Genomic DNA, 21,506 nt, shown 5'->3' with positions numbered 1-21,506 from the left:
ATGGAGGTCCACAGATTCCCCATCCATGCTTCAGCAGATGCTGCCATGAGGTTTTAACCTTCTGTCCATATTTATTATGCCTTTTTGTAATATACCAAATAGGACCTCTGAACTTTTAAAGAGGTAAATGATTTATTATTTTAGAAACTGCAAATAAAAACATTATAGGGTGTGTGCATAAAAAAGACACCATAAGACCAGGATTGGGGTTGAGGTTGAATCCTAACAAGACAGAAGTACTGTTTTTGGGGGACAGGAGGCGGGCTGGTGTGGAGGATTTCCCGGTCCTGAATGGGGTAACTGTGCCCCTGAAGGACCAGGTGCGCAGCCTGGGAGTCATTTTGAACTCACAGCTGTCCATGGAGGCACAGGTCAAATCTGTGTCCAGGGCAGCTGTTTACCAGCTCCATCTGGTACATAGGCTGAGACCCTATCTGCCTGCGGACTGCCTCGCCAGAGTGGTGCATGCTCTGGTTATCTTCCGCTGGGACTACTGAAATGCGTTCTACATGGGGCTACCTTTGAAGGGGACCCGGAAACTACAACTAATCCAGAACGTGGCAGCTAGACTGGTAACTGGGAGTGGCCACCGAGACCATATAACACCGGTCTTGAAAGACCTACATTGGCTCCCAGTACGTTCCGAGCACAATTCAAAGTGTTGGTGCTGACCTTTAAAGCCCTAAATGGCCTTGGTCCAGCATACCTGAAGGAGCGTCTCCACCCCCATCGTTATGCCCGGACACTGAGGTCCAGCTCCAAGGGCCTTCTGGCGGTTCCCTCACTGCGAGAAGCCAAGTTACAGGGAACCAGGCAGAGGGCCTTCGCGGTAGTGGCACCTTCCCTGTGGAACGCCCTCCCACCAGATGTCAAAGAGAACAACAACCACCAGACTTTTAGAAGACATCTGAAGGCAGCCCTGTTTAGGGAAGCTTTTAATGTTTGATGTATTGCAGTATTTTAGTATTTTTTTGGAAGCCGCCCAGAGTGGCTGGGGAAGCCCAGCCAGATGGGCGGGGTATAAATAAATTATTATTATTATTATTATTATTATTATTATTATTATTATTAGGCATATTACCAAGTACTATTCAGAGTACAAAATATTGGCAGGGAAACCATATTAATTTTTCTTATTACATGACATATATTAAAAATTCAGATATTGTCAGAAAATCTAAGTATGCTATTTTCTAACGGATTATACTCTTTCGAACTAAAATGTGGTAAGTTCTCTTCACTAATATATTAAATATGTTATAATACATTACTATAAAAAACATTTCTACCAAAATTTATTCTATGAAAGTTCATTTAGCTTCATATGTAAAATCTTCATCATTTTTTAAAAAAGAAAATTCTAAGACTTACTCCAAGTTGTCACCATTACTTTTAGGAAACACATGAACCAACTGTTTTCTGAAATCTCCCTGTGCTTTATTCCGAGGTTCCTATGAAATAATAACACCACTTTACGTTTTGCAACTTCTGGTATGGCACATTTTTTTAAGAAGCTCAAAATGCACACATTCATATTTAATTCCATGGCCATGGATTAGCCAGGCCTATGTTGACAGAACAATCAGCGTGAAGAAAAACTAGAGGCAGGTCTGTATGCAAACCCCGGATTTGCTGAATGGAAGAAGAAATTGAGAACGAAGCACCTGGTTGTGCATGTAGTTATCTGTCAAATTCTGGATATGCTCAGAAAAGCCTGCTTCTTTGAGTATAGTTCCTTGAGCTGGATTAGTGTGATTGCATTCAGCTTATCTGATATAATTTTATTTAACCAATTATGTGCTGAAGCTATAGCAAAGGGAGCCCATTAAATCAAATCACTGCAATGAATGAGTTATATTTCACCAACAAAGTAATATGAGTAGCAATTCTAAAAGATATGGTTCTATACCACCTTCATGCAATTTATTTCCAATTTACCATGCAAAAAAAAAAAAAAAGTTCAGTCTCTGAAGACTTAATAAGTATACAAGTGCGGCATACATTTCTGAAAACCAACATTAATTCCCAGTAATGAAAAATGACAAAATGAACTGTAATTTTCATTTAGTTTTTGACACAATAAATGGATAACAATGATTACACAGCGATTTATACACAGTCAATTGTCTCATCCGCTGTCATTAGCAGTTGGTTGGTGGTACTTTTTGCCAATCTTGAGACAAAATAAGCAAAAGAAAAATTGGTTTTCCCTAGGAGAGTTTATTTCCCAACTAGATTTTTGTGGCAGGTCATGAAAACAGTACTCACAGGCTCATCAAGTCCAAGTGTTTCTGCAACAACTACTGCCAAGGCAAATGGTGATCTTGTAGCAGTGCGCTCTCCTGCTATTTTTTCATCTGTACAGATGGAGAGAAGAAATCAGTAACTCAAAACATGCATAATAAAACATATTCCACTTTTGCTAGTACAGATAGGATTAGGTTTAAAAAAAGAGGTCCATAAATTGAGAATTGTGCAATAATAGAAATATGATTTCTTCCAAGGCAATTAATTAAGCAGAACATTTCTGAATCCTTGATTTTTAATTTTAAACCTATTTCTTGAATGCTCAAGTTAAGAAACAGTTTAGATGAACATAATAGTATTTAATAATATGCAAGTTTGCAGTAGCCTTCTCTTGAGGTTCCTGGTTTCTATTCAACTCTTCCCTATAGCTTTGGAGGGTGAATGACTGCTAGGTCCAGTCGTGGCCGACTCTGGGGTTGCGGCGCTCATCTCGCTTTATTGGCCGAGGGAGCCGGCGTACAGCTTCCGGGTCATGTGGCCAGCATGACTAAGCCGCTTCTGGCGAACCAGAGCAGCGCACGGAAACGCTGTTTACCTTCCTGCTGGAGCGGTACCTATTTATCTACTTGCATTTTGACGTGCTTTCGAACTGCTAGGTTGGCAGGAGCTGGGACCGAGCAATGGGAGCTCACCCCGTCGCGGGGATTCGAACCGCTGACCTTCTGATCGGCAAATCCTAGGCTCTGTGGTTTAACCCATAGCGCCAACCGTGTCCCTGTTTCCTCATAAGAGTCGGTAAAATGCCTGGGCAAATGGGCAATCTCCAAGATTCCTGAAAGGGCTGCTAGTTCTGGGTCATATGTCTCCTCTAACAAAGAATAAACAGACCAAAGGACTGTACAGTGCACTTTTCACATTGGGGGTTTTCTTATTTATTCAATTCCATTCATGAATCGCTCCCCATAAAATACCTCAAAGCATCAAACACCAACAATTAAACAATTCCATATGCAAAAACAAAACAGAACAAAATTCAGATGAAATATAGATATGAACTTGGATAAAGATCTCCACTAAAAGCTTCATTCATTTAAAATACAGTGGTACCTCAGGTTAAGTACTTAATTCGTTCCGGAGGTCCGTACTTAACCTGAAACTGTTCTTAACCTGAAGCACCACTTTAGCTAATGGGGCCTCCTGCTGCCACCACGCCGCCGGAGCACGATTTCTGTTCTCATTCTGAAGCAAAGTTCTTAACCCGAGGTACTATTTCTGAGTTACTGGAGTCTGTAACCTGAAGTGTATGTAACCCGAGGTACCACTGTATTTATAAACTGCTTAATTAAAAAAAAACCTCTAAGCAGTAAAACAAGAAAAATCTTCAATTGTACAGAGTGATTACCAAGGAAAACTGACTTTACTCTTTTCCACTATCACTAATTTAAATATATAATGGCAAAACTTGCTAAATTTACGTGATACTGGGGAGAGCTGTGGGTCGCAGGTATCAGACACTAATACTTCTTCTTCAGGACAGACATCCCTTTGTGTGGATGAAAGAGGGATCTTCCCAAGCTCTAGAAAGAGAAAAATAAAGGTCATCATCAGATACAGCATCTTTATAAAATGAAGTTTATTTATGGATTCCTACAGCAATTCCTCCTTAATATCAATGGTGGTTCTCTGCCTTGTGCCTGATCAAGAGCTGCCCCTGGCCTAGAGGTATTCTCCCCCATATTCAGATCCAGAAACAGAGCGAGCAACAATGCCCAGCTCAGGAGCAGCTCCTCTCACACAGTTTTCCCCTGACCTGATGGGAGTTAAGACTATTCCTTGTTATGGAAACTCTAAAATAACTGGCACTCTGTTTGTGGGTATGACAGGATGGAAATACTTTTATTGTCCATTAGGTGGTAGTCTGAGACAAGTTAGTAAGGAAGCACTGCTACCAAAAATTCAGAACCATTTCCTAAAAGGAAGGAAGGATTTGGAATTATATATTTTTATATTGTATAAAGGGGACCTCCTTCAAACTGTAATTATTCTTAATATTTTTAGCAGGGAAATAGATTTTGAAAAAGCCTACTATGAGGTCTTCCTGTCTGTTCCAAATCTGGACCCTTTTGTTCTGTGTACTGGACATGTCTATTCTCCCGTTTTCGGCGCAGTTGATTAACCACTGAAAGTGACTGAATAGGTGAATCTGGAACAAACTCTTCCATGTATTGCTCTTGCTCCCTAAGAAAAACAAACAAAATTAATGTGAAACCTAAATACTACAAAAAAAACAGAAAGTGTTGATCTGTCAAGAGTGTATTAAGGGTCACTGGGAATTGGTATCTGAAGGAGTGTGCATGCACACGAAAGCTTATACCCAGAACAAACTTAATTGGTCTCTAAGATGCTACTGGAGAATTTTTTAATTTTTTTCGACTGCATCAGACCAACACGGCTACCTAACTGAATCGGGGAATGTAGCCGAGAAAGCAGAAATACCGGTAGTCCTTTTAAATTCTAGAAAAAGAGTGGCACTGCCACTTAGAACAGGCATAGGCAAATTCCGGTCCTCCAGATGTTTGGGAGTACAATTCCCATCATCCCTAGCTAACAGGACCAGTGGTCAGGGATGATGGGAATTGTAGTCCTAAACATCAGGAGGGCCGGAGTTTGCCTATGCCTGGATTAAAAGGAGGGAACCTGGCAGAAGGTGCTAATAAAAAGGCAAATGGTGGACAGAACAAAGAATGTCTTGGCAGGTTGAAGCTAAAATAAGTGGCTGAGACATTGGCAGTGAAAACATAAATTATAAACAAAAGATCAGGGAGTCAGTGGGACTATAAAGGAATAGCTGGAAATGACAACAGGCTCATTTACCAAACCTTTCACAAGTTCTGGTTTGGCTTACCAGCCAAGCATATTTCGTAGTTGCCAGAGATCACTCCTTTTGCTATGACCCCTCCCACCAGTCACCTACAGGCGCTGGAGAACAAAGTACAGAGGTAGAAGAGACTCTTATATTGTCCTGGAGTAGCAGAAACACCAGGTCTCTCTTTCACTGTTTCCATCTGCTCCAAAACTTAGCAGCATGGCATGAGATACACTGCCTCCTCACCTCCCTCAACTAAAAGACAATAGGATACATTTTTTTGTAAAGTGCTGGGATATGGAGCTACTCTGGTATCCAACTTTTCAGCACTCCATGAGAAACTCCTTCCCTCTCAGGAAAGGGAGGGTGTTACACTGAGATGGGACAGGGTTTATCTGATTTATTGTGGTTTGGTTATCGTCATTATCCATCACTTCCTGGACAAACCTTTCCCTACATCTATTTGAATAGGTACAAACAGGAATTATACTTACTCTATCTTCTCTTGCATCTTCTGAAGCTGTTCAGAAATCTTTTTATTTTCATCCTGTAAATTGTTTCTTTCATTCACTGAAATATGCAAAAAAAATGAAATAACATGGCAATTTCCAGTTGTGTTTTGTTTTTTCATCAGTCTTCTTAGGAAATCCATTAGATGACTAAAAAACTCACTTGCATGTACTTGTACTCCAATACATTTTGTTTTCATTCTAAATAAAGAGTTCCAGCCAAGTCACTAACAGAATGTTATAAATGCAATTTGTAACTTAATTACATCACACTGATTAACTGTGAAATCCAGCAACAAATTACTTACTAATTGACTTTTTCATCACATGAGAATATTGCTCAATAGAAAGAAATAAGACTGGTGATGTAAAGGAAAGGACATTTTTAAAAAGTACTGGTGCTACTGTCTTGTGTGATGTTTGGAAAGATGTGCCTTTTATCCTATCCTTGACCAAAGTCATGATGCTATCCAAATTAGTGGGCATTTGTGAGCTATACTCCCTTCACAAGAAAGTCAAGTAATAGTTTATATCCAGGAATTTTGATTCCCTTTAGAAGGCCCCTGAACCTAAGATGTAGAAGAGTTCTCCATTTGTCTATAAGCAAAGCAGCACAATAACATTAAAGGGAAAGTGGTAACATTACAAAATTTCATTGAATCCAACAGTACCTGATTAATGGGAGGAAAATACATCCTCCACTCCTCACACAATCAACATAGCAATTGTATAGCAGAAGCACTGTATAATGGTGCTAGCAGAGCAAACACCTCCAGGAGACTAAAGCAAGTCAAGTCAAACACGGAAAAGGTTCGGCTCCTTCCCCTCTACCCTGCAAGCTAGTCATAAACCAAATATAATCTGGGTTTGGGATAGAATCTTTAGGCATCTATAGCAATAAACAGACTCTGGCTCAATTCATACACCATAGCAAACCACAGCTTGTGCTTACCCACAACGCTGTTTTGAGCTGTCAAACATATGGTAAATAATAATTTAGAACTATTTGTCTCCTATTGTTTTCTATCTGCTCAGAACTATGATTCGCTCTGGTTTCTATAGTGCAGCAGCTTCTTGAGGCAGAGCAATTCCTGTGATGCTGCTCTGCTTCTGCTGAGATAATGGTTTGTCACTGGTTTCTGAATTCGGATGCCATGGCAGACAACAATTGGTACAAGCTGTGTTTTGCAAATTATCTTCAAACTGTGATTTGATACCTTGATTTGGTGGTACCTTCCCTAACCATGGCTTGCAAGCATCCATAGGTTTGGATGTAAAAACAAACCATAGCTTGGCAGGATATACCTTTGTGTGTGAGCAAATCTTATCCAAAGAGTCAAGCCCAAGTGAAATGTTATTGAGCTACAACTCAATCTCACTCAAATTCTGCTTGTGGTAGTTCCTGACATTTTAAAGACATAGGAAAAAAGCACTTCTCTATATTTTATCTTACTATATTAACAATTTTGAAAGCAAGTAGTGTTTTAATAGACATTTAAGAGGCTAACAGTACACTCCCACATATTAGGAACAATGGAGCCTATAAGTATAAGCCTGTTTGGGGAATGAATGGTCAATCAGACATAATGAGCATTTTCTGTGTACAACGTAGTATTTAAATATAGAAAAACTAACCATTACTGACTCAAAAGAGTGTGATAACAGAGCACATGCAAAGAGGTCCCATTATTATGAAATGACTCAAGGAAGATAAAACTCACTCAGTTCTGTAATCAGCTTGAGGTTCTGTTGCCGAATATTTTCAAATTCCTGCTGTTTTTTCTTCATATGCTCTTCAGTTACTGCACAGCGATCACATAATCCTGCTCTTAACCTATAGAAATTAGAAGATAAAGATATGTTAGATAAGCATAATATTTTTTAAGTACTAGATAACTCAGGGCATACCACTGATCTATCAAAATTTCAAAAGGAGGAGGTCCATGGCTTAGCTTTTGAAAAACTGGGGGCCCAAAGTATTTACTTAATTGGGAACCACTGCACAAGAGGCCATAAATGTCCATTGGAAATTACTCTTTAGTAAGTGTGCTTAGGATTACAACCTGAAGTGGCATAGATGATCTAGAATTTTAAAATCTTGGCTATCAACCATTCTTATTATTATTAATGTGAAACACCTTTTTTGATACATGGCAATCAGAAGCACAATTCTGATTTTACTATCAAAGACCTTCCTTCAACTTCTAAATCTCTCCTACCTGCAGAACAACAAAATTGTTCTGGATGATCAAGTTAGAATTCATCTATTTGAACTTATTTCTTGACACACACACCATACAAGGTTACATGCTTCATAGCACTGAATGAACTTCCAAGTCCTTGAAAAAATTGTCCAATACAAATCAAAAGGCTTTGATTTCAAAACTTAAAATAGTCAGGGAGAGCATCCATTATCACCTCTTCCATTTAGTAAGCTGTTTACTACTCAGTTTGATATACAAGCAGCAAACAGTAATCTAATAGGCAGAGCTTTCAAAAAAAGAAAAATTATGGCTAAACCTTACCATCAAAACGGGGTAATTTCTACTTACCGATCTTCTAAAACTGTAATCGTTTCATGCAATGATTTTTGTTGCTCTCTAAGCTGCTGGTTTTTGGTGTAAAACTCTTCGAGTCTTTCTGCATCCCTAAATGGATATGAAAATTAATTTACAGCAATTGTATATGTGATATATGCATTTTCATTAAGCAGAAATCATATTAAAGTTAACAAAGTAAGAAAACTGTGCTAACCAGACTAATAAAACGTCTCATCTGCAGTACAAAGCACGTTACTCACATGGTCACAGTTCCATTGGCTTTCACTATAAGTAACATGAATTTGACAGAGGAGAAGGATGGTGCTTGATGGAAGAGGGAAGTGGTAGCATAGTACAACAAAATTATAGCTATTCTGCGCATGTGTTTTCTGTCAAGGAAAACTTTGCATTAGAATGGGCTGCAGGGAATTATTTAAATGAGAACAGATAACCAAATTACAGTGCAAGCCTATGCAGGTTTCCTCACAAGTCCCAGTGTGTTCAGTGGAGTTTACTCTCAGGTAGGAGCATAAAGTTGGAAAACCTTAATGAACCAGAATGGTGAAGTTGTCCTATATGCATGGATAGGATGCTCACAATTTTTTTAAAAAGAAGCAGTATATAGGGTGGTTTAACAATTTCTTCCCCTTAGCTGTGATCCCCATGAACCCCCTACATGGAAATGACCCTCAGAAAAGACACTCCCATGGTCTCAGTGAAAATCAGAGTCCCTTATGCTCAGCATTAAAAATAAAGAAGAAAGATTGATGCTACACTCTACACATTTAATATAATGTGTGGTAGTTATGTCCCAGATTGGTTTATAGAGCAGGGAGAACATGGTGGAATCAGATAAACAAATACAGTCATACCTTGAAAGTCAAACAGCTTAGTTCCCGAATGTTTTGGCTCCCGAATGTTGCAAACCCAGAAGTGACTGTTCTGGTCTGTGAACTATTTTTGGAAGCCGAACGTCCGACGAGGCTTCTGTAGCTTCCGATTGGCTGCAGGAGCTTCCTGCAGCCAACCAGAAGTCACGCTTTGGAAGTTGAACCAACTTCCGGAATGGATTCCGTTCGACTTCCAAGGTACGACTGTAATAGTCTGGCCAAACTATTATTTGTTTAATTTATTCAATTTGTAAGTTGTCTTTCTGAAGGAGCCTAAATTAAATGCAGTGGTGGCAGCACTGCACATTTACACATGGTATTGTCCTGATCTTAGAAAAGGGGTGGGATGGAAGGCCCACATCTAATAACAAACGTGTGTACAGGTGGAAAATGTACAATCCTCTTGTGCACACCCTTTAGCTCTCTGCAACTCAAGCAGTTCAGGGCTGGTTTTTGTTAGATTTAGTCAGTGGCAAGAAAACAAACACAATTTAACTAATGCAAGAAGGATTTTTACTAACAATAACTGCAATTATGTGAGGATAACATGGAAGCCATATTAACTGTAGCAACAACTGATCTGGCACCTCTTTTTAAATGCTGGCAGTCAAGCTTTGAGAACAACAGACACCAAATATAAACACTTCTATTCAAAACTGGCTGGAGTGTGTAGTAGTCTTCCAGACTTGCTTCAGAAGCTGCTATATCTTAGGGACTTAAGCTTGCAGCTCTGCTTTGAACAGCTACTGGGTGGCATTAGGCAAACCAGTATTTCTTACTCACATGAAACAAAGGGAACAAAGTACAGCGATACTGTACTGACAGTGCTTTAAACAATAGTGCTATCCTGCTATCCTATGTATGTTCACTAAGAATAAATTCTCACTATATCCAAAAGGGGGTTGCTTCCAGTTAAGTATGCACAGCATGCAGATCAAACAAACACTAAATAGGATTTCCAGCTTGAGTTTCTCACACACAAACCTGAATGCCTGTTACAGGCATAGTGATTGTGCCAGTAAAGAAAGTAGCCACCTAAGACAGCAGAAGAAAATCACAACATGGTGGCCTAGGCAACTGAATGCAATCCTCTAATCATGCATAAAAGTGCCACCTGTGGCTCAAAAAGCTTCCAATTTTAGAATTTATTCTAAAGCTAAGCAGCACTTATATTACATTAAAGCAGAATTTCTAAGCAAACTTACCTGAGAGCAAATTGCATTAAACTCACTCAGACCTACTTCTGAGTAAACATGTTCAGGCTACTTTGTTGTAATGAAGTCACTTGCTAGGAAATATATGTCACTGAACACAGAGTATTTACTATGAATGAAGCATGGGTAGGATCACTTGGTTCTAAGTACACTCACATTCTAAGAACGGAGCAAAAAGCATAAAAAGAGAGAGAAAATAGTGCATGATGGTCATGATGCTGCTTGACAAAACTGACAAGCTCTTCAGCTATGAAAATAGCCTCCCTAATGAGTGGTCCCTGACCCTGCATTTCCAAGACCATTAGCCTCACCGCTGAACCAGGGTGCAGCATAAGGAGCTCATTGTCTGGCTGGTTATCAGTGCTGAAATATTAAACCTCAGGTATTCAGAAAGAGTTGGGGAGAACAAGAACTCCTATAGAAGACTGTTATATCTACAATGCACTACTTGTAGGATGATTCCAGCAAGTAATAATTAAGCCATTTAGCTTGGTATGTATTAAATCTCAAGAGAAAGTCATCAATAATACCCATCTTCCACCAACTCTGAGCTGAGGATGGAAACTTTTTAACAAGGAGATATACATGACAATATTATTCCAAACACAATCACTCTACAACAAAGTTTAAACTGGAGTACAGAAATGTTTTTGGAAATTTGTGAACAGGCTGAAATGAACTTAGCAGATGTATCTCTCTCCCCCCCCCCCGCCCCGAAACATTAGCAACTTTATCCTATACAAGTTACTTAGAAACATAAGAGGAGCCCTGTGGGATTAGGCCAAAGGACCATATAATCCAGCATTCTGTAGTCACAGGGAAGCTTGAATGCAGGGCCTGAGTACAATGATACTCTCCTCACTTGTGATTCTTAGCCACTGGCATTCAAGGGCACACTGCAGCCCAACAGTGAAGGCTAAACACAGCCTCCACAACTATGTGCTGTGTGAATAGGTATTTCCTTTTGTCTGTCCTGAATCTTCCATTGGATGACCCAGGGATTTAGTATTATGAGAGGTGGAGAGAAAAAATCCTCCCTATCCACTTTCTCCACACTTGCCTAATCCTTGCCCACTTCTATCCTATCTCTCCTTACGCACTTTTTCCCTACACTAAAGAGCCCCAAAGGTTACAACCTTTGCTCATAGGGAAGTTGTTCCAGCACCTTGATCGTTTTGATTGCCCTTTCCCAAATCCTTTTCAGCTCAACATTAACATTTTCAAGGGGAAGCAACCAGAGCCGTTTGCAATATTCCAAGTGTAGTATCGCCATAAATTTGTATTAATGATATTCTGATACTGGCAGGTTTCCAATTCCTTCCTAATAATAGTCTTTTTCACAGCAGCCACATAGTGGGTCAACACCTTCATCAAGCTATCCACTACAACCTTGGGTATCATTCCTACTCAGTCACTGCCAGTTCAGGCCCCATTAGTGTATATGTGAAATTAGAATTTTTGGCCCCATGTGCATCACTTTACATAAAATTGAACTTGCCATATTACTGCCTATTCACCCAGATTGGATAGCCCTCACATTCACAATCCCTTTTTATTTCAACAATCTTAAACACTAGTCTCAATAATGATCCATTAAGAGGTTACTTTCTACAACTTTAAGTTGGAGAACTATTGGAGAACTATTTATTCCTATTCTCTGCTTTCTGCTGCTTAACCAGTTAGAGAGCCATAAGCGGACCTCTCCTATTATTCCTTAACTCCAAAGCTTATTCAAGGCTTTGACAAGTGACTTTATCAAAGGCGTTTTAAAAGTACACCTATATCTACATCCTTGCTGATATTCTACAAGGTTAGTGAGACAGGACTTACCCTTGCAGAAATCATGCTGGTTCTGCTTCAGCAAGACTTGATGAATTTAGAAGTAAATTCAACCAAGTTCCTTGAGACTTGTTCCAAAGAAAGTGTGCATAGTACTGCAGTTTTAATGTAACTGATTGCTAAACATAAGAAATGTTGCCTCTATTACAATCCCTGCAATATTGTCCTTAACCTTTTGCTTTATCATTCCTAGAAAAGGAGATAGTAGGCTCTGTCTGAAAAACCAGCCTCTGAGGACCAGTTAGTAAATGCAACTATTTCCATCAAATTAAGAATTATAGCATATGAGGAGATACTCACAAACACCTTTCTGTTTTCAGCTTGGTGATCTTTGCCAGTAATCCTAATGAAAGAGAAACAGAAAAGCAATAATTTATATTTTGAACTCCCATATACAAATTAGTGAAGAATAATGTCTTTATATGTATATGTAGAAACTGCCAACAAATGCATACATTTGGAGCTAAATTATAGGGTTATTGTTCTGAACAAGTTATTTCAGAAATTTATAGTTTGTTTTTCAGTTACTTCAGTTCTCAAAAGAAGGTAATGAACCAATGGTTCCTAGGATGCTGTCCCCAAGGGTAGCCCTGAAAAAAAGCACATTATAGAAATCTAGCTAAGAAGTTGCTAGCACTCCAGATGGAAAAGAGAATTGGTGCAACATGAATGCAAGAACTATTTCACTCTTCTGTTTCGCCAGCTCCCCTTGGTCAGGGTTCTGGGCATTTTTTTGGGCTAGTTACTAAGGCTGGCCGAAATTTATTGATCCCGGTAATCAAGGCTGTTACATTCCTGAACCATAGCTGGATGAATGGTGACTACTACTGATTGCTTTAAAAAAAATCAAATTCATCAGAGCTCATGCTTCTGTTTTGAAAGCAACAGTCATACCACACATTAATGCCATGTCCCATTACAGAAGAAAGGCAAAATAGAAAATGCATGAAAATGACTTCAAAAGAAAAATTAAGGGAAGACAGGAAAGGAGGGCTCTTATCTCTTTAAGCACTCAAATATGCTTGATCATGTAGATCAGTTAGGAAATAGTTTTTCTTAAAATGTGGCTGCAATTTGGCAACACAATTAGATATCTGGAATTAAGACCCCTAATAAAGTGCTCTGCTTTAATCCTTCTCCACACCCATCAGAAGGAATGAGACTGCACAACAATGAGGCTCCTGTAAGAACAGGTAGTCTGTTTAGCACAGGTTTTGGTATTTTAACACTAGCAGCCTCAGTTGCTACTGAATAAGCTGTACTACGAAGGCAAAAGTATAGTAATACTACTTCGCCTGAATTCAGGAATTATCAGAATATTTCAGAAATCTTTCTGGAGCAATCCTAAATCAATAAATTAGAATTCGGGTATGAAGTCTGTTGTATAAATTCTGAAAAATTATGTTTGCTTTGCAGATCACTAGAACTTTTATTTTTTTCTCCACTATTCTTTCAATAAAACAGACTGCCTCATAACCCATCAAAGATGTAGTATTTGTGCTTAAATCATATTAGTCCTAATGAGATTTTTAAAAAGTAAGTAAACTTGCCTTAACAGCCTTGTGTCTTCCAAAAAAATGTATGAGAGACAGAGAACACAGACCAATACCCATTAAATGCATGGCAAGAGTAAGATTTACCACTTACTTATATCTGCCAGCTTGCTGCGCACACAGTTTTCATTTAGGTTAGATTAAACTGAATTATAACCTATGAAATTCTGCAAAGGGTAGAACTACACATTACACACATTTCCCAAATGAGTGTTTACTGTTCAACAGTAATGTTTGGACATTTGTGGGGGAAACTGGAGGGTGAGTGGTGAGGTGTCTTATCCATGCTCATCCACTGATTCTCCTCCACAACCCTCTTCCCAGTACTTCACACACATACCCACGTCACCCAATTTGATTTATTTCAGGTTTCAGAGTTGGATGCGTGTGTGGAATGTTGGGGGGGGAAGGGAAGCCATCGGGATGGATTACAAGGGAAAGGTTTGCCACCTCCTCCCATAAAATCTTCCCTAAAAATTCCTCCCTTACACTAACATAATATATACAGTGGTACCTCGGTTTTCGAATGTCTCCGTTGACGAACATTTCGGAACTTCAACGCCGTAAACCCAGAAGTAGATGCTTCAATTTTTGAACACACCTCGGAAGTCGAACAGGAAATGTGGCTTCCGCTGAGTGCAAGACCTTAAAGCCTAGCTGTCAGCTACTGAGTTTCAGTTTTCGAACATTTCGGAACTCGAATGGTCTTCTAGAACAGATTATGTTCGAAAACCGAGGTACCACTGTAGTTCCATCCTTAGCATAACTTCTGGGAAGGTTTTTCATAACCATGTTAATATCCTGTGCTTTTATTCTGATAATCAGGCTAGTGAGTTCATCATCACACAACAATGAATTTGTCTAATTGAAGCCATGAACCAAAGCAGAGAGAAAAGTTGTGACATGCAATGAAGGTTGCGTCTGAAGCCTAGGCATTCAGCACTAAGTGCAGTACGCAACTTATTAGACTGTATTTTCCTCCAAAGCATGTTGTTAAAAATTAGAAGAAACATAACATCATCATTTGATTGCTTTCTTGATAGCACAAGAATGAAGTTTGCACATGGAAAAACAACAAAATGACACAGTACAACCAATGTAAGCACCAGGCACTTATTTCTCTGGCTACTGTCAATTTTGCTGGCATTTAGAATTCAAAATTCATGAGTCAGCTTTAATTCATATTTATAGACTTCAGAAACAAGCAAAGTCCAGGCAAGTCTGTGTTTGATGTGTCTTAAATATCACTGTACCCAGTTCTATAGGAGGGACCCCACCTTCTGCAAAAATTAACTATCCTTCAGGCATGTCTTTGATGTACTCATGCAGCATCTAACTTTACTAATCATTGTGTAGAACATAGAAACAAAGGTTTAGGCATGAAAAAATCTGCCTTATGGCAAGGCTGCACTGACACACCCATAGTCAATCTAACTAGATTTATTCAGTGTCATTTATTTCAGGGGACCTATTTCCAAGAATATACAGGCCTATGTATTTTTGAAAGGTCATCCCCAAGTTTTTATTATTCCAAACTGCAAAGGAACATTACATTAGACACTTTTTTTTAACTTAAGTTTTCTGTTATTCGGCTTCATGACATAAAGGCACTTCTTAGGTTGCAAAATCCTGAGTTGATGATGTCTCAGCATGTGCCTCACTGACGACATTCCACCCACTGTAAAAACTCAGCTGAAGAATGAACTGAGCCAAAAGGATTAAAGCTAATAAACCTAGTAAGTTCAGTAAAGGATTTGTGGCCTATAGAAGGTAAAATATATTGAGGAAATTACTATGCCTCTCACACCCCATCTTTTATCAGGATCCCTTAATCCAAGTGAGAGGGTAAGGGTAACTGCAGCAAGGAAGTGTAGACTTCTGCTATATTGTTGAATGCATTAACCTGGGCTGTTTTAATTATTCTATGTGCAATATTCCCAGATATCACTTTCTCTATTGGATTTTAATCTGGCCTGCTACAATCCTTGGTATCCCTAGTAGCTTGGCCAGCGTTTTCTGCAACAGGCAAAACACAGCCTGTTATTTGGATGTATCTGTTCCCCAATACAGTGGTACCTTGGTTTACGAACTTAATTTGTTCCAGAAGTCCCTTCTTAAACCAAAGCGTTCTTAAACTGAGACACGCTTTCCCTACTGAGGCCTCCCGCCACCGGTGCCCTTCCACCATTCATCTTCCGAGGCAAAGTTCGCTAACCGGGACACCTACTTTTGGTTTTGCGGAGTTCTTTTCCCGAATAGTTCGTTAACAGGACTGTTTGTAGACTGAGGTACCATTGTACTGTATAGGCTAGTTTGCTAGGTGAAATCAGCTGTTGGTTTTCTTCCTGCCCCTTAAATACAGTTGTTGTTTTTACCCATTTTTAATTATCTTATGTGTAAACTGCCTTGAGACGGCAGTTTGGAAGGCAATTAATAAATTAATTGTAATAATAATAACAACAACTCTGGTGTTGCCTATTAATATTGCTGGCATTCCTGGGAATGAGTTGCATGATTCTGTCTGCATATAGAAAGCAAATGCATGAAGACTCACAGCTGCTACTTCTGGCATGTGTGTAAGATATATCTCCTGTTATGAGAAGGGGCTGCAATCTTATAAGACACAAGAGTCTATGTCCAATTGAAAGGGACTAAGTTCTCACTTAAAATGCATAGATTTGTTCTGCATGATTAGCTCCATCAGGGTCTCCATAAAGAATCTCTTGTGGTTTCATTGTCATTTCTACATTCCAAGAACAACAGCTAGAAAATACTTATGTACACCATACACCTTGCTCAATTTCTACATCATAACTACTCTGGTGAGGATTTAGACTGGAAACTACACCAGCATTCTGCAAAATATTAACTCTGTTTCACAGTTCATTGTAAAAAATCCAGCAGGAGAAAGACTGATAAACCAGAAAATCTTATTTTAAGATTATTCAGTTGCCAGAGTGTTCAAAACTTCAGTATGTCTAGGTACAAAACATTCTGCTTAAGCAACTGAACATTGAAAAGATCAGGTCTAGTCAAACAACTCAACATCAACCCACATTCATCTGTAATTATCATACACACCCCACCATATGATTAACATCTTGCTATGTTTTCACCAAATGTTCTCTGAACAAGGCACAAATACCAGCTGATCAAGAGCTAATTATGATGTATTTATTTGGTAAACACACTGGCCTGTTATAGATCAGCAACCATAACATTACCTTTTACTTCTTTATCATGGCATTCCTTCAATTTGGACCACAATTCCTTGAAGTAATCAGGAGCAGGTTCTGTGGAGTTTGGACTTCCACAAGTTCCTCCAGATGTGCTCATCTTGTGTTTTCTGTTTTGAGTGTTTCACTTGTCTTTATGCAGTTCTTGCTGTTTGCCACTCTTTTAGTTTTACATCACACCACTGATTTATTTTAAAAAGAAAATTAGATGCCTGCAATGACAGGTTGAAAACATTTACAGTGTATGACTTGCAACAGTTGGGAAAACACATGGTTGCTTTCTTGTTCCCTTAAGCTCCTTTTCTTCCAGCAGGGGAAGCAATACGGGGATGTATTCTTACATACAGGCATGCAGGTTTGGTAACAGCATCCTTTAATCTTCTAGTTCAGGAAGTCTTTCTTTTGTCTGTATGCTACAATTATATTGCCTTGTATTGTTTTACTTGCTGATTGTTTTACTTGCTGATTGATTTATGGCATGCTACTGTATTCTACTGCATAGTTTCCTTTATGGCATGTTACTGTATTCTACTACATAGCTTGCTTTAATATGCTATGGGGGCCTTTGGGCTGAAAAGCAGTACATAAATGAAATGAATGGTGATGATGATGATGACACCCTTGTATAACCTGAATAGTAATTAGCTCAGGCTAAGTGGCCTTGAATTAACTTGTTTCCTCTGGAACCTGTAGCCTAGTGCCCAGGGCATCAGGTACAAGTAATAACAACAGTCTTGTGGCACTTTTAAAAACTAATACAATCACTCAGGCATAAGACTTCAACAGATGCATGGAATGGACACTAGTCTATAAAAGCTTATGCAATAATAAATGTGTTCATCTTTAAGGTGCCACAAGGGTTCTTGTTGTTTCTGCTGCAACAGAATAGCAGTCATCAGTCTGTTAATAGGTACAAGGTATTTCAAGGTAACTGAAAGACTGTTTCCAGTACATGACATGCAATTTCCTTCTATAAGTACCAATTCACACTGTTCAGAGACTGAGTTGCCGCACCCTCACTGGTGAACATGCCTCACTTGTGTCATTTTTCTGTGCAAGTAAAAACCAAGACTGACCATTTATTTTAAAGTTCTAAGAGTATATTTTACTGATATTTTAGGGAAGTCCAGAAGTTCACCAGCAGGTGCATTACTGCACCCAGAGCTCAGGAACTGCTTGCACTTATGAAATTCCCAGTTGCAAAAATGCACCTAGAACTAGTGCTTTTTTCTTTAAAATGTTTAGGGGTACTCTCATTTTCCTACTCATACTGAAATACTGCCCCTCAATGAGCCCAAACTTAAGATTCACATAATGTTTAGGGGTATGCGTCCCTCTGCTTACCCCCAGAAAAAAGCACTGCCTAGAATAATTGGAGTTTCCAACGCTGCTGGTATCCAACAATGCCTGAAAGGCCACATACTCCTGCTTTTACAGACACTCATTTCAGTACAAGATTCCCCCTCCGCCTCCATTTCAGAGCACACGATTTGAAGTTAAACAGATCACAGCTGAGCTTTAAAAATCTTCCTGTATTCTCCACATCTGGCAGTTAAAAGAGTAAAACAGATAAATAAACTCCCCTCGCCCCTGCCCCATATCTACCTCACAGAGCTCCTGTGCCTTCAACACAGCCCAGAAAACTATGGGTTTGTTTTGCAGCTTCAGCAGCATTGCAAGAGGCGAACATCGAACAAGATGCAGGGCAAAGCGATATAGGAAGGAAAGTTCTTCATTCAGCACGTGGCCTGACCTGAAGCTCTTAGCCGGCTACCCGGCTGGTGGGTGAAAGAAGGAAGAGGAGGGGGGAACAAAAACAAAGCCTCCACGTGACACGCGGACCCGCCTCCGGAAAGCGCAGCGCGCGCTCCTTCGGAGTTTGAAAAGAGCGGCTTTTTCAAAGGGGAAGAGGAGGGTCCTCTTTTTCCCCAGCTCCCGCGCAAGGTGGCCCCCAGCTCCCAAGGCCCAGCCTCAAAACCGGAGTTGGACTAGTTTATGGGGTGGGGCTCCTTGTTCCTGCTCCCGCGCTGAGGTCGGGCAAGTTTAACCGCAGAAGCGGCGGTGGCGGCATCTTTGGTTGGCTCGCTGTGGCTGCGGAGGGACACAGGGCGGATGTATGCGGCCGGCTGGCCGGCTTTGGACAATGGAGGAAGAGGAGGCTTACAAGAGTCCGGAAAGAAAGAGGCGCCGGGGGGGGAAGTCAAGCGGCCGGGAGAGAGCTCCGCCTCAGCCGGGCGCGCTCTTGTTACCTGAGGCAGCTGCTCGGTGGCTGGAGGCAAGCGGCGGGAAAGAGAAACGGAAAGTCGGAGGGGTCATACTTGGCCGCCGCGCCCGCCTTCCGACCGGCGAGGAAAGCGCTTCGTTTTCTGTTTGTTCTCCCCCGGCGTCTGCGACCGGCTCGGCCGAGGTGCTTTTGGCGGGACGGAGCTGCCCCTGGTGGCCGGAGGCTGCGCTGGCGACTCTCCTGCTCTCCGCCTCTGAGGGGGATTTCCTTCCCTCCTTGCCAGAAAAGACTCCCCTCTTCCCGCTTTCTTCCTGGCGGGCTATTTGTTGGCGGACCATCTGAAGTAGCGCAGGAAGCTCTGGACCAGCCTACCCCCCGCGCAGGTCCATCTAGCTCAGCGTAGCCTGCACTGACTGGCAGCAGCGGTTCTCAGGGTTTCAGGAAGGCGCTATGTCTCGGGGTTTGAAGCTGGGCGCTTCTGTACTCCCGGCGGATGCTTTGCCACAAGAGTTACTGCCCTTCCCTACTTAAGGCAGCAGGTCCACTTTTTCCTCACCATGCTTGTCTAGTGTTTGCCCCGGTAGAGAAGCAACGACGGGGGGTGGGTAGGAGAGAACCCAGCAACTAGGAGTCGCAAAGCAACTTCAAGCACCTGCACTTCTTTTTATTGAACATTTTTGCCAAATCAAAACACTGCCAGTATTTTGCAAACGGGGTGCTTCAAATAGAACAAATGCCATAATTTATTCATTACTGTTTATTAGAAACACTAGCTTAAAGTTCTTCACCCTTTTTATGTTGGACTCTTCAATTTGGGGCAACAAAGTGGGGGAAGGGAAAAGGAGAGGCCCTGGAGGGGGCATTATTCCTTCTTCCTCATTGGATAAACAATAAATAAGGGAGTGTGGAACTGAGTGTGTGGAAAGTGCTCACCTTTGGAGGTGATAAAAACTACTGAAAAGAATTTTCAATGCATTCATTTAAGTTTTGTGAGATGTGCATACACCACTGTTATATGGATGATTCCTGCAAAGATATGCACTTTATCTAAGCAGAAAGACGCAAACATTGACAGGTGCTGCATAGAGCAAAGGTGCTGTGTCGGAATATAAATGTTGGTTGGGATCTAGATACTTCATTTCTCCCTCCTCAATAAAGTATCATTCTTATGAACTATGCAACTTGCTACTTTCCTGGAATCTGCTCTGCTTGTTTTCATGAACCCTGAACTCTGGGGGTTTGATTAGAGCACTGCACAGTGGTTAACCCTGATCTGCTTGCAATATTAACAGAAAATGCTCTCTGTAAGTACAAGTGAAATTATGCAATTGTCACTTGAACCTAGCTGTACTCCCTAGGAATGCTCCTTAAGCTAGCTTCTGCTTAGACTTCTAAAATCAGAAGCCAAATTGGCTAGTAATAGAAGAAATTTAGGCCAGTGCTAAACTTATTAAATACCACTCTTTTCAGCAATGTCACATTTCAAAGAAAGTTTGTGTAAATTTCAAATTAAAAGGGGCAGTAATTTTGGGTGCTTGTCCGATGTAAAGAACTGTAAGGTACTGCCACTGAGGGATATAGGGCATTGTTTTAAAATTTTGTTTGTGTGATTTCTTAGGTTTAAGATCCTTCCAAAGTCTCTAACATTTATCCCCTAGCAATTAGTGAAGAGGCCACAGCTCATGCTTTGCATGCTGAAGTCCCTGGTTTAATCCCTGGCATTTCCAGATAAAAGGAGAAGGTCGTGGCATCACTTGCACAGCATCACAAACCATAGTTAATTACACTTTGTTTGTTTTGTACCAGCCGCATTAGTGTGTAGAGGAAACAAACCATGATCCCTGATTTAGCATTATATCCAAACGAGCCCCTGTGGTATGTTTCACTCTCAAAATACCATAATCTTCCAAGATTTGTTCATGGCTTGCTAATTATGAGAGAGAGAAACCATTAATTCTGCTTTGCCCATATAGTTAAGTCACGGATCATGTTTTGTCTCCACACATCTTCAGGGAGGTGCATAGCAGACCAGAAAGGCACAATGAAGATTATTATTTATAAATAATATTTTGTAAAATATAACACAACATATAAAATGTAATAAAATACATATAAAACATATTAACGGCTACTAGTCATGATGGCTATACACTACCTTTAGTATCAGAGGCAGTATGCCTTTGAAACCAGTTGCTGGGGATCATGTGCCATAGACAATTTATTGTGCTCAAGTCCTGCTTATCGGGGACATCTGGTTCACCACTGTGAGAAAAGAAAGATGAACTGGATAGGCCTTTGGTATGATCCAATAGGGCTCTTATGAGAATCCTCCTAAGCATCTTCATATTCACCATGTTTTACTATGATGTGCAAACTAGGTCATTGTGG

At 40.3% G+C, this 21,506-nt stretch overlaps 1 protein-coding gene across 13 annotated transcripts in view; it reads right to left on the bottom strand.

Annotated features, from left to right (window-relative positions):
* Window positions 1-21,506, bottom strand: part of RBBP8 (RB binding protein 8, endonuclease) — a 40,564-nt gene that overhangs the window by 15,076 nt on the left and 3,982 nt on the right. For 2 of the 13 annotated variants that reach the window (XM_083623602.1, XM_083623603.1), the window contains exons 2-11: window positions 16,883-17,106; window positions 12,406-12,448; window positions 8,423-8,551; window positions 8,175-8,270; window positions 7,344-7,456; window positions 5,608-5,683; window positions 4,334-4,485; window positions 3,723-3,824; window positions 2,269-2,357; window positions 1,372-1,451 (exon numbers count right to left, since the gene is read on the bottom strand). In XM_083623602.1, coding sequence (XP_083479728.1) covers window positions 1,372-1,451; window positions 2,269-2,357; window positions 3,723-3,824; window positions 4,334-4,485; window positions 5,608-5,683; window positions 7,344-7,456; window positions 8,175-8,270; window positions 8,423-8,551; window positions 12,406-12,448; window positions 16,883-16,994 — 992 coding nt within the window. In that variant the 5' untranslated portion in view covers window positions 16,995-17,106. Of the gene's footprint in view, window positions 1-1,371; window positions 1,452-2,268; window positions 2,358-3,722; window positions 3,825-4,333; window positions 4,486-5,607; window positions 5,684-7,343; window positions 7,457-8,174; window positions 8,271-8,422; window positions 8,552-12,405; window positions 12,449-16,882; window positions 17,107-18,499; window positions 20,001-21,506 lie in introns of those variants that run through there. The other 11 variants (XM_083623607.1, XM_083623608.1, XM_083623609.1 and 8 more) reach the window with 11 other exon arrangements.

Source organism: Podarcis filfolensis, assembly GCF_964270895.1.
Source record: "Podarcis filfolensis genome assembly, chromosome: 7".
Taxonomy (NCBI): domain Eukaryota; kingdom Metazoa; phylum Chordata; class Lepidosauria; order Squamata; family Lacertidae; genus Podarcis; species Podarcis filfolensis.
Note: the sequence above shows the minus strand (reverse complement) of the source record. Positions and strands in the feature narration are given on the sequence as shown.